At 35.7% G+C, this 14,541-nt stretch overlaps 1 protein-coding gene across 1 annotated transcript in view; it reads left to right on the forward strand.

Annotated features, from left to right (window-relative positions):
* Positions 1–5,673, forward strand: part of LOC126353799 (xylosyltransferase oxt) — an 86,581-nt gene extending 80,908 nt beyond the window's left edge. Inside the window, exon 16 of the mRNA XM_050002895.1 lies at positions 1,261–5,673. Coding sequence (XP_049858852.1) covers positions 1,261–1,264 — 4 coding nt within the window. The 3' untranslated portion in view covers positions 1,265–5,673. The remainder of the gene's footprint in view (positions 1–1,260) is intronic.
* Positions 5,674–14,541: the final 8,868 nt, after the last annotated feature.

Below are 14,541 nucleotides of genomic sequence, written 5' to 3' on the forward strand. Positions count from 1 at the left end.
CCACACACCGTTGGGTGGCTTGCGGAGTATAAATGTTGATGTTGATGTAGATGTAGAACATTCTCAGTCTTGTTCATGTTTCAGTGCCTTAACTATACAGTGATTTGTTACCTGTACTCCTTTCATTGATTATATAAATTTACTTTTTTCACATTACGCTAGTCTGCTCCCAATTTTGAATTTATTACCAGGTATTTTATTTTGTGAATGAGAATTACTGTGTAAGTAAGGGTACAGCAAAGATTGCCGTATCACTAAAGTAAACTATCCTCCAAATAGGCAGGTCCAGGAGTCTGTAATGCAAACTATTTCTTTACACTCGGAAGCAAAGGCCCAGTTGAAAATAGTAATTAACAACAAAGTAATTGAACAGTTATCACATTTTAAATATCTGAGTGAATCATGAGCTATGATTTGATGAGAAACTGCACAAATTTCAAGTAATATGTAGAACTACAAACAGAACACTTAATTACAAGACTTGATACAGATGCAAAAATTTAAGTTGTATAGAAATGTGGTGATACTGTTTTATGGAAGTGAAAGTTGGATAAATTAAAAGAAAAATGACAGCAAAATACAAACAGTAGTCATGAGATTTATGAAGTGAGTGAAAGCTACACGAGAAGAGATTTAATAAAGAATGAAAATGTTTCATATGAGGGGAAAGTGCTTGCTGCTAATGAGGAAGTAACTGAATAGACACCGGAGAAAAAAAGTGTGACTTGAATGAAAAATAAGACGCCCCCTAGAAAATCCTGGATTACAACCTGAGGGGATGGATAGATACAGGTTGCCCAAGGAAATGATGTGGGGATGGTACAGGCACATGTCTAACCTTTGTAAGTAAGATGATGATGACATTAAAAATTGGAAATATGATAGCCGAAACATACATTTGGGTCAAAATGGGTGAGATGTTACATATTGTAGCATACACATATTGTAGAGGATAGGATTGTGCTTTGGTTCTGTGTTTTGTTAACATGTCTCACTATTTTAGCAGCTGCAATTTGCACCAGTTAATTTGATGATGAGACAGTGAATTCAATATGATATTCATTGACCAAAAGTTGTATCTACATCTACATGACTACTCTACAATTCACTCTTTGGCTCCTATAATGTTACTCTGTTGCATTGCATGATTATGTCATTACACAGATGAACACTTAACTAATATGGTTTCTTTAGTAATAATTAGATTTAAATAAAGTCGAGAAAAGCTGATTGATAGATATTTATTCTCTTTTGTTACAGGTGATGACTGGGGTTACTTTTTAGGTATATTTCAAATTTGTGATCAACATGACATTCAAAAGCAATACTGAAAAGTCATTCCACTATTTAAGAGTCTCCTTCTAAAGCCATTTAAATATTTGACAGGCAATCATATACAAAATGAAAGCTTTAATGTCTGTTTGATTTTTAAATGGTCATTGTTATACAAAAATTTTAAAGATAAATTTGAAATGCCATATTTCTGTACCATGTGATATCCACTACTTGAGTTTAGCTTTGCTCAGATTACATATAAGATAGTTTACAATAAAAGTTTTCTATTAATTCATGAAATGTTTTGTGATAAGACATCAACATATGACCGGTGCTCATTGTACATGTATATATGTCAGATTTCATGAACTGCTCCTATGTAAATCTGTACCGTATTTTGAAGGGGTGTATAAAGTATTAATTCAAAGAAGTAATAATCATCAAATCCAACATGAAGCTCATAGCTGAATGTTGATTTGGTGAATATGTTATGTACTTACTGTGTAAGTTTGTTGACCTTTACTGTTAATGGAGAACATTAAAAATCTGACAACAAAAGTTAATTCCTCATTGTGCTGAATATATATATACAGTATATAAATCAGTCATAATTCATGAATGCCTCAAAAAATAACATAAAACTACAGATATTTTTTTCAGTTTCCTATAACCCAATAGATACTACCTTTGTACTGAGCGTGGCATTTGCTGTGATCCTTGTAGGCTCCTTATATTAGCTGATAATCTGATTTCAGATTCCTGATTGTTAACATATCAGAGAGAAATCCTTGCACATCCTTAGATGTTGAAATGAGAAGAAGGAAATGGGTTTAGATTTAATGTTCTTTCAATGACAAGGTCATTAGAAAGAGATAGTTGGTGATAGATAATGGATACATCATTAAAATGAAGTGATCATATGGCATTATTGGCCGGGAGACCCAGCCTGGGGTTGTTTGGCTGCCTAGTGCAGGTCTTTTTATTTGATGCCACATTGGTGATTTGCATGTTGATGATGATGATAACACAACACTCAGGCCCTGAGCAGATAAAAATCTGCAACTTGGACGGGATTAAAACTTGGGCCCTCCTGCATGGCAGCCAGCTGCACTGATCACTCAGTTACAGAGATGGAAAAATACATCATTATATTGATGGGAGAATAGAGAGGACGAAATCTGGTGCTGACACAATAGTAGCAGCATTAAAATCACTGATCTTAATTCAATGAATGCCTTATGACTTAATCAAATAAGGCACTACATAGCACAGGATTTAATGAAGATAGCAGAATCTTCTTTTTACTGTGTGACAGTAGGTGGACACACAAGAAGATTAACAACAATAATAGTTTTCATAACCAGCATTTTTCCTCATTCAGTAAGAGGGAAAACAGAACTATTCAACACTTAAATACGAAATTAAGCCTGATACCTGGGATAAAGACAACAGAATAGGATCAGAAGGAAACTAGTTTGTTGGACTGGATTGTAGAGTTTCCTCTAATCAATTATATTTTTTGATAGATGAAGGGACCCATGGCTCCAAACAGTAGACTTTCTGTCAACTTTTCTTTGATTTTTTAATCTGTGCTAATACTTTGCAAGTGATTTTTTTCCTAAATTTATTCAATATAGAATTGAGCAAAGTTTTACAGAAAAAAAGTAAGGGTTACATTTTCTTAATGGCCCACATAGATGATTAAAAATTTTGTCAAGTTTCACATTATTTGCCACTCTGCTGTTTCGTTTGGTGTGTTTGTCAAATTTGTGCTTCATTTGACATATTTGAGAGAAAGTTTGATTATGGCCCATTTGACAAACAGTTTCGACTGCTGATGCATGTATTTGTTGAACAATAGTCAATTGCTATTGTCTGTAACTGAGAGATATCTATCAACTGGAAGAGATTTCAGGGACTTAAAGTGTGAATCTTACATTGCATCTTGTATGTTGCCCAACGGTGTCAAAATATTTCATGACACAATACATACAGCATGACACTGCTTAAAAAGTGACACCAAATTGTTTGCTGTGTTGTGCATTCGTTCGGAGAAACCAAACAGTGAATTTGACAGACAAGTTTTATTGTTTACAGTGGCCTTTAACAGATGAATACTGTGTAATCCTAAATCAGCTAAATACATTACCAATCAACCCACAGAGAAGTATCAGTCTGTCAGATAATCTGCTCCCTGTCTAGGTTCGAACCTGGTCTTCATGTAGTTTTCACTTATAAAGGAAAATATTTTATTTCCTAAACACATCAGAACCTTTCCATGTGAGCCAATCTGTCATTTGAAGATAATTCTGTGACGCCAGAAGATCTGGATCAGAAATTAATTCATTCCTTTGTGTGCTGAATCTGCAACTCAGACTTTGTCTTTCTCACATGATTATTTTATTGCAAAACTGTGTGTGAGACACCCAGATAAATGGCCTTCTTACGAGGTGCTAGGGTGAAGATCATCCAGGAGAGAAGTATAGCAGAGATTTTGCTCCACAGTTATCAGTTTGTAAGTAATATGATGCAGAGGTTCAGATGACTCTCCTTAATAACTGATTGGCTGAACTTTTTGTATTAATTCAAACATCAAGTCAGTGTCAAAAGTATTACAACGATAGACCAATAACCACCCTCAGCATTTTATAAGAGCAGAAATGTTGTTTCAAGGGATACAGCAAATATTACTGAATTATAATGAATCATTTATTTCAGTCACAGTTGCAAAATGATACAGGTGATCATCACTAGTTTCAATGGTTAGGTGACCATAATCAAATTTTGACTGGTTGGTTACTGTTTAACATATTGTGAGTGTCAAATCACTGTGTCAACATTAAAATAGCCTAATGGCCAAAACCAATCACCATCACATTTATTGTTTTGCAGCTGTGACTGAAATAACAGAAACAGAATGGAGGGCTTAGGTTTTAGCTTTTCCTCAGAGTTACTAACAGTTATCAGAACTTGTCTTCTGACTATCCTTAACAGTTCTGAATGATAATGGCAGTTCAGTAACTTAGCTGACATATCCATTCTTCATCTGTGCTTGCCACCATTTAAGACTCTGAGGTAAGTGCTGGCCTGTGCTCCATCATAAGCATTCAGTTGCCTATCCCACTTGATCAATAATAAAAGTAGTTCTTTGCCACAGCAGAAACTTCTTTTAAATGTAATCAGTCACTGAGGAAGACGAAAATATTGATAGGAAAGATGACTGTAGCTGTTTTTCCGTTATTATAATTACATTGTTACAAAACATGCAAGTAGCACTTCAAATGGGTTTTGAGTTATCTATCCATACTAATTTTTTGGGAAACAAAGTTTTAGTTCATGGGTTCTTGTTATGTTTGTAGTAAAAGCTGAATTTAAATTTCCCACTTCCATAAACAAATAGTAACAGCTGTGTGAGAGAAACATCTGCCAGCTACCATTAAAGAGATGTGTATATCTAATTCAAAACATTATAAATGGCATAGTTTCCATCAAGTTAGTTTTCTTATTTATAACAGTCAAACGATTAAGAGATAACTGTGGCGTATTCTCCAGACTAGCATGATTTTGTGGTTGTGCAGAGTAGAAAAAGAATTTTGATGTTCCTCAATGAAAACAACGTCCTCGGCTGATTACTGTTTTCATAAGTACCAAATATGTTTTCCATTGAATACCATTTTCCTCTGCTCTCACCTTAAGAATCACAAGAAAATATCAGAGACCTCTTTAACATATTTTAAATAATGAGATGTATTGATGTAGTCAGGCAGTTATTCTGGCTATTATTACTTGTATTCATGTGCATCTCAAGGCCTAAAGTCACCTTTTCACTTTTTCCATGTGCAAAACTTAAATATTTCATGTATATATTCAGCACAGAGACATATTTCTCTTTCAATATATAAAAAATGTTTTATTGTCTACATCAGGGAGTTGTCTACTGTTATCAAGGGCTATATATGAAGTACTGATAATTTTATATGAGGCAGATGATTTGGGACTTACTATTGTTTTGAATATCACACCGAATATGTTGGTTTTTATTTAGCAAGTTATGTGACATTTGTTACTCAAAACTAGTATAGAATGAGTGTTCCTTAGTCATAGCCATTTTTTCAGTGCCATACAGCTTTCATACTGTAAGACATTAAATGTCGATTTTATGTATTGTATTATTCATTTAAAGTCTTTAAAGTTTTGATAAGAATGTTTAAATTATTTGTGATCTGATGATGACTGTTGAATGTATGAGACTGTCATGTGATTTATTGTACATTATGGGAAATTAATATGTTTTATATTCAAGTACATAAATGTAATTTATACAAATGAAAAAACTGACATTTTTCATACATATGTATTTTAATAAATGCTCATAAAAGAACAACTTCACTATAAATACATGTTAATTATTTATTAGTTCCTTTCCTTACACTTAAACATATTGCTTTAATAATTTCAGGCAGTGCACATATAAAGATATTAAAAAATGGTTATTTGTGTGTCATGAGCGTACAAAACAAGATTCCACATTGGCTATGTGCACAGCACTTCAATTGTCCTAATAAAATGTTCACTCACTTAATAGTAACATCTCTTTAACTATCCAGCTACCTGCGCTAAATGCCTGTCCCTCGGATCCGGAGCGGCCTGTGCTGCCCAACCCATCCTGTGCTGAATACTTATAGATGGATTATGACACACGCAGAGCCTGTGTGAATTTTTGGTGCCTTTGAGCTGTAATGTCTTGGGCAATAGTTTTTGTAAAGAAACCAAATTTGGCCATCTTGTTCAACTTCATGCGTTCTCTTAAGGATAATAATGAAAATAATTTTACGAGCCATATTGAGCCAGAAAATTGTAGGTAAAATCGGCCAAAAATATAGGTGTTTGAAAAAATTTTGAAGTTTGGCTTCTTGCATCTCCTGGACAAATGCTATGACGAAGGTTCTCAAATATAAAGTTTCATTTGTGAAGCACTTTCCAGTACTGAATGAATGAAGCACAAAATTTAAGATTTTGTAAAAACGTCAAAAATGCAGAGATCTCTGCCCAAACTCTTTGCCTTTACAAATGTCTGCTTGTGTCTGTGTATGTGCGGATGGATATGTGTATGTGTGCGCGAGTGTACACCTGTCCCTTTCTCCCCCTAAGGTAAGTCTGTCCGCTCCCGGGATTGGAATGACTGACTCCTTACCCTCTCCCTTAAAACCCACATCCTTTCGTCTTTCCCTCTCCTTCCCTCTTTCTCGGTTGCGAAAGCTAGAAATTCTGTGTTTGTGTGTTTTATTTATTGTGCCTATCTACCGGCGCTTTCCCGCTTGGTAAGTCTTGGAATCTAGCTGTATAATTGGAATGAAAGGTGGACATGAAAACTAGGTCCAAAAACAATATAAACTTTGGATTCGTATGATGAAGATGAAATTTAGAGTACAATAGATCAATAGATTGATAGCACAACGTTGTGGGATAAATTTTTTTATTCCCTATTATTTTCCAATAATCTACAAATTGGTCAAAAAGATGTTGATTTGTATGGAAAGTTGAAAGCCTTTACAAATACATTTTTGTATTAATGCTTCAAAGTCGGTCTCATAAGAACAACCAGTTTTTTAAGCCCTCCACCCTCCCCAGAACAGTGAGTTTAATTTCCAGTATTGGCTACCAACAGAGGCAAAGGGGCAAGAAAAATCGGACTGAGAACAGAGTTTTAACTTTGGCATGATATTTCTCATTGACCAATGGTATTGGAAAACAGGTTTTGTACAAGTATACCGAATATGATCTATATTTGTACTACTAAGAATAAAATGATATTACTCTCTATGTTACATGTTAATAATTTAAATGTATCGAGTGTAGATTAATATATGGATTTTGTTATAATGGCGCAATGTACTCAATTACATTTGCTGCAGTACAGATATTGCGCCATCTCAATCACCAAGTCCATTAATATTCCAGCAAACTGCTACATATGAAGAAGTCAGCCATTGTTTGAATAATTTTACACCTGTTGCATCTATTTCCCATCCTTCTTTTTGACTCGAGCTTTGGACTGGCACTGGCGAAGTTAGAAGTAGATTTATATTTCTTTTACAATTTTTGCCTTTTTTTAGTAATTCATTCAGAAGTCTCAATAAATTTTCTTGGATTCAGTTTCCAATTATTAGAAATGCTTCTTTTTATGATAAGCCCCAAAGGAGGGAACAACGCATAATGGAAGGTTGCAAGTTTTCCATTGGTATCTTCTGTTTCGTGCAAACCATGAATCTGTGCATTAGCGTACTTTTCTGTGAATGTTCACTCACAATACCAGCTGGAAAATATCTTCCTGTGAATCACAGAGGATTGTTGTCATCATAGCACGTTCCCCTACCAACATTTTTCCTTTCTGTTGCATATTTTTATACAGTCTCTCTTAAAAGAGAAAAATGAAACTTTGCAAGTGCCATTTTTCGCCCTGTTACCGACTGATGGAGAGCATGAGCATTTAGAATGCACAAACCCAGAATGTGAAAAAAATATTTCTTGTGCCATTTCATAGTCTTAAGCACTGATCCCACTGAGCTCAGTAACATGTCACAATGGTCAACTGCAACCATACTCGAATTGTAATGTACAATACTTTGTGGTTTCTTTTTTTTTTTTTTTTTTTTTTTTTTTTTTGACAGTATTTCTGTCAGTCTTCTTTTTTTTTCAACCATTTGTGTTATGTGACTTGTGGTCAACATGCACACCTCTCTCTTATCACACCAGTTGATAGCAAGGATCTTGTCAGTGGACTGAAACTCAATTTCTCCTTGTTTTAATTTCTTCTGCAGTTTTGGTATTTTGCGCCTATTCTTACAAACAGTGCCACATGCGGCTGTTCCATGGTTGTGAAGCCAGAGGAACAGGTCTTGGCTGGAGTACCAATTATCAACATATAGATTATGACCCTTTTCCAAATATAGTCCCATAAGAGATGGCATTACGTCACCAGTTTTCCCTAAGTTGTGGAACCCAATTTGTGTTTTTGTGCCTGTATATACAATAAAATCCAAAATATACCCACTCTGACAGTCACGCAGTACAAATGTCTTCATTCTGAATCTACTTCACTTAGTTGGAATAAATTGATTAAAAAATAATCGTCCTTTGAACACCAAGAGACTTTCATCCATACAGAGCTTGTGATGTGGACGAAATGAATTATGAAACATGTTATGAACTTTGTCAACAATCATCCTAATTTTAAATAGACTGCCGCCTCCAGTACTCACAGAGTTATCACTGAAGCGTAGCATTCTCAGAAGTAGACAAAAACGGTCTTGGGAATATTTTCGCTGAAGTGTGCAAAAGTCTATTTCTGGACCAATAATCACTTAATTTTAACTTCTTAACTTGCACCATTAGAAGGCAAATAGCAACAAAACAATACATTTTTTCAAATCCAGTGTCTTTCCTCTTTGACAGTTGAGAATTCACAGCTTCTGTAGTATTTTCTCTGGTGTAAATGTAAAAACAATTTGTTTTGTCTGCAATAAATTGCAACAGATCTTCAGACATAAAGATCACAAAAAATGAAGAAATGCTTGTGTCAGCATCTAGTTGACATTTATGTCCTGAACTCGAGTCATCAAAGATTACAACTATCCCTAATAACAAGTCTCTCTTCCTATACCCAGCAGATGTACAGGAAATGCTAAAAACAATAGGGGGGCCTCCTCTGGTACTGACAACATACCAGACCATATCAGTAAAAAATGTGCACCCATAGTAGTTAGACACATGGTAGACATATGCAATAGTTCACTTTCTCTGGGAATCTTTCTTCAGGGAATCACTTTACAAAAAGGGTGAAAAAACAGATATAACAGGTTATACACCAGTCTCTCTAGTATCTGGTTTTTTTTCTAAAATAATTGAAAAAATCTTTTATAAAATACTCGTAAATTTCATTGAAAAAAAAAAACTTTTCTCAGCTACACAGCATGGTTTCCAAAAATGTAAATCCAGTGATACAGCTATCATTCATTTATTAAATGAAGCTTTAAATTCATTAGATAAAAAAGAACACACAGCAGCAATATTCCTAGAGCTTTCAAAAGCATTTGACATCATTAACCATGGTCTATTGCATAGAAAGTTAGAAAATGAGGCCCAGCTTATGAGTGGGTGAAGTCATATCTGCAAAACAGACACCAAATAGTTGAAGTCTTGTACAAAGAAGGAAAAAATTTAATTTCCTGTCAATCAGAAAAACAGTGTGTTAAATACGGTGTGCCGCAGAGTTCTGTACTGGGACCAGTCTTGTTCTTGTTGTTTGTAAATGACTTGGGACCATCCAGCTATAACTGTAAGTACATTAAATATGCTGATGATACAAATGTACTTATCAAAGGAAAGACCCCAGAAGAGCTCCAAAATGAAATAAAAAAGAGCACTTCACATGTATCAGAATAGCTCGCAATGAACAATGTAATAATAAACACACATAAAACAAACACAGTGCATCTATACACAGTGCAAAATAAACAGGTTTAAACTGGAACCATAGAACTGTTAGGCAAAAAGACTTGAAATTGTAAATAGCAGCAAATTTCTGGGAGTTTGGATCCAAGATGACCTAAGATGGCAGAAACACACACAGCACCTATGTAGTAAATTAAATATGATTTGTTATAGTATAAAAAATCTTGCTGGATGCACATCAAGGCAAGTCATAAAAAATGTGTACTGTGCCCAAGCAGAATCACTACTAAGATATGGTTTAATTTTCTGGGGAAATTCACTATTCAGCCAAAGTTGTTCTATTGCACAAAAAAGGATTATAAAAGCCATGGAAGGCACAGCACCACGATCTTCATGTAAACCCTCATTTAAAAATATTCATATTCTTCCATTACCATGCCTATATATCCTAGAAACAATAATGTTTATAAGGAAAATTGTAGATGAAAATAGCAAGATTGCCCCAAGAAACCAAAATACCCATTTATACAACACAAGGAATAATCAGGATTTACACATGCAGTTTTCACATACAACACTAAAACAAAAAGGACCCTTGCAAGCAGGAAAATAATGTATAACAGACTACCTAAAAAAATTAAGGCAATAACTGGTGTGCATAACTTGAAAACTGCAGTAAGTGACTACTTGCTACAGACTTGCTACTGTAGTGTTGATGAATTTTTATCTACAATGTAAATATGTGAAAAATTTAAATATTTTATACAATTAAGGCCAAAATAAGAAATGTATACATGTAGATTTATCTGGGAATTATATGTGGTCTATTACATATATGTGTGTGTGTCTGAGAACAAAGTCCTACTTAATATGGAAAAAATGACTTGTATGGTCTTCAGACCATCAAACAACCATACAACACATATGGAACCACTAATTATGGACAAGAAAGTTATTGAACAAGTCAGTAAGACTAAATTCTTAGGTCTCTGGATAGATAACACACTGCAGTGGAATATCCACAGAGAGAAACTACTGTGTAAATTGAGTAGCCTGTGCTATGCCTTCAGAATTCTTGTTGTTGTTGTTGTTGTTGTTGTTGTTGTTGTTGTTGTGGTCTTCAGTCCTGAGACTGGTTTGATGCAGCTCTCCATGCTACTCTATCCTCTGCAAGCTTCTTCATCTCCCAATGCGTACTGCAGCCTACATCCTTCTGAATCTGTTTAGTGTATTGATCTCTTGGTCTCCCTCTACGATTTTTACCCTCCACGCTGCCCTCCAATACTAAATTGGTGATCCCTTTATACCTCAGAACATATCCTAACAAACGATCCCTTCTTCTTGTCAAGTTGTGCCACAAACTCCTCTTCTCCCCAATCCTATTCAATACTTCCTCATTAGTTACATGATCAACCCATCTAATCTTCAGCATTCTTCTGTAGCACCACATTTCTCTTCTTGTCCAAACTATTTATCATCCATGTTTCACTTCCATACATGGCTGCACTCCACACAAATACTTTCAGATACGACTTCCTGACATTTAAATCTATACTCGATGTTAACAAATTTCTCTTCTTCAAAAACGCTTTCCTTGCCATTGCCAGTCTACATTTTATATCCTCTCTACTTTGACCATCACTAGTTATTTTCCTCCCACATAGCAAAACTCATTTACTACTTTAAGTGCCTCATTTCCTAATCTAATTCCCTCAGCATCGCCCGACGTAATTCGACTACATTCTATTATCCTCGTTTTGCTTTTGTTGATGTTCATCTTACATCCTACCTTCAAGTCACTGTCCATTCCGTTCAACTGCTCTTCCAAGTCCTTTGCTGTCTCTGACAGAATTACAATGTCATCGGCAAACCTTAAAGTTTTTATTTCTTCTTCATGGAATTTCTTCTCCATGGATTTTAATACCTACTCCAAATTTTTCTTTTGTTTTCTTTACTGCTTGCTCAATATACAGATTGAATAACATCGGGGAGAGGCTACAACCCTGTCTCATTCCCTGCCCAACAACTGCTTCCATTTCATGTCCCTCGACTATTATAACTGCCATATGGTTTCTGTACAAATTGTAAGTAGCCTTTTGCTCCCTGTATTTTACCCCTGCCACCTTCAGAATTTGAAAAAGATTATTCCAGTCAACATTGTCAAAAGCTTTCTCCAAGTCTACAAATGCTAGAAATGTAGGTTTGCCTTTTCTTAATCTAGCTTCTAAGATAAGTCGTAGGGTCAGTATTGCCTCACGTGTTCCCATATTTCTACGGAATCCAAACTGATCTTTCCCGAGGTCGGCTTCTACCAGTTTTTCCATTCGTCTGTACAGAATTCCCGTTAGTATTTTGCAGCCATGACTTATTAAACTGACAGTTCGGTAATTTTCACATCCGTCAAAACCTGCTTTCTTTGGGATTGGAATTATTATATTCTTCTTGAAGTCTGAGGATATTTCGCCTGTCTCATACATCTTGCTCACCAGATGGTAGAGTTTTTTCAGGACTGGCTCTCCCAAGGCTGTCAGTAGTTCTAATGGAAGGTTGTCTACTCCTGGGGCCTTGTTTCGACTTAGGTCTTTCAGTGCTCTATCAAATTCTTCGCGCAGTATCATATCTCCCATGTCATCTTCATCTACATCCTCTTCCATTTCCATAATATTGTCCTCAAGAACATTGCCCTTGTATAGTCCCTCTATATACTCCTTCCACCTTTCTGCTTTCCCTTCTTTGCTTAGAACTGGGTTTCCATCTGAGCCCTTGATATTTATACAAGTGGTTCTCTTTCCTCCAAAGGTGTCTTTAATTTTCCTGTAGGCAGTATCTATCTTACCCCTAGTGAGGTAAGCCTCTACATCCTTACATTTGTCCTCCAGCCAGAATTCTTAGCCAAAGCTGTGATGTGACCACCATTAAAATGGTATACCTTGCACTTGTGAACTCAGTCCTCTCATATGGCATTCCATTCTGGGGGGCAATAAATAGGAAAATATTCATAATGCAAAAGCGAACTGTCAAGGTCATGTTAAGATTGCCACTGCACACACCTACCAAACCAATCTTTAAAGAACTCAGAATATTATCTGTACCATGTAATACATCCTATAGACTGTTTCATTTGTCAGTAAGAATCCTCATCTCTTCAAAACAAATGATGACATTCATAATCATGACGTCCGCGGTGTAAGCAACATTCATCTCGATAATCAGAGACTCAGTAAATGCTATGATGGTGTGAGGCACATAGGCAGCATACTTTATAATAAATTACCTTGCTCAGTCAAGAATAATAAAAACTCTTTCAGGAAGAAAGTTAACAGTATATTGCTTCAGCATTGTTTTTATTCTATTGCTGAATTTATGGAGACCTATTTATGTCACGTGTAGCTTTAATTTAGGCTAATATGTCAATCTTGAATGACTGTAATGTAGATATGTATTCTGTCATATAGTCAATGTAAGAAGAAGTATTATGCTTCTACGATTCATTGCTGTATCTTGTATCCCATGTCATGACATTGGTTTCATGGATAAATAAAATAAATAAATAATCAAGGCCGAAAGTAAGAAATGTGTATTTGTGAAATATTGTTCCCATATGTTAGACTTATATTGCTATATACTGGAAACCATACAACAGTTTTCTGTTAAACTTCATTGCAATTATTTGACTTGTCCTATATCATTGTGTACCCATGCACAATGTATGATTCACAGGTCCAATAAATATACAATACAATACAATGGTTTAGCGGCTGGAAATTGGTTTCTTTGCAGTCAAAACGTGTCACTTAAGCATGCTCTTTTCCGAACCATTTCACTGTCCCTTTCTGATTCCTCAGATTGAGAGGAACTGCAATTCCTTCTCTCGCCTCTGACGTAATGGGCTGAGGACTACAGCTTCGAGATTCTGTTGAAAACTCATCACTGCTAGCAACATCAGATAATTCACACTCACTGTTGCTCCTAGTGAGCATACCCGGGATCTCTTTATCTGTGCAACCATGGCAATGTGACATTTCTCCCATAGAAAACTGACAAAAACATGGAAGTAAAGTCAAATTCTGCAAAGAGGGATCACAGCAACAAACATGTAAGCACTCTAAAACTATACAGTCAGACCACTGAACACCTACTAGAAGAGCATGATGGAAAGACAGCTCTGCATGTTTACACATCTGTCGCACTCAGACAGCTGTGACTCAGTGTGCCTAAACTCATCCCTAGCGGTGAAAAGGCCAGTGGCACGGTACATGTCAACACATCATTAGCGCTGTAGGGAAAACCCAAGGACCATGCTTAAATGCGTCTGGTGTGCCAGGGGAACAGCGAGGCATGATGAATTATCAGATCCCCAGCAGTTAAAGGGTTAACACTGAAATTCTCAAAGAGATCTTTTTCTTAATATTTCCCTGCAGGCATGCAAGTTCAGATTTGATGGGAATTTGTCCATTCAGGTTTTACAATTTTTGTTTTCTGAGTCTGATTGCCATTCCTGTCATTACATCATCTCAATATTATAGCACTGTAACACATGAGTATAGTGCACCTTCCCTTTAGATTTTAAACTCTGTCTGTATGTTTTGTATCTGTGGTAAAGATGGATAACAACTTTGATATTTGCCTATATGGGTGTGGGAAACAACCTAAACCCACTCTCAGCTTGTTTGTAGTCCAGTCACTAGTCATATATGCAGCAGGCAAATTCAGTCTGAGCCTGGCAGTGCACCCTGTCTCGCAAATTAGTGAGCTTTACTTCAAGGTATAGGGCTGGTAATTATCATAAACATAAACACCACTTATGGATTA

This window comes from Schistocerca gregaria, chromosome 3 (genome assembly GCF_023897955.1).
Source record: "Schistocerca gregaria isolate iqSchGreg1 chromosome 3, iqSchGreg1.2, whole genome shotgun sequence".
Lineage (NCBI taxonomy): Eukaryota > Metazoa > Arthropoda > Insecta > Orthoptera > Acrididae > Schistocerca > Schistocerca gregaria.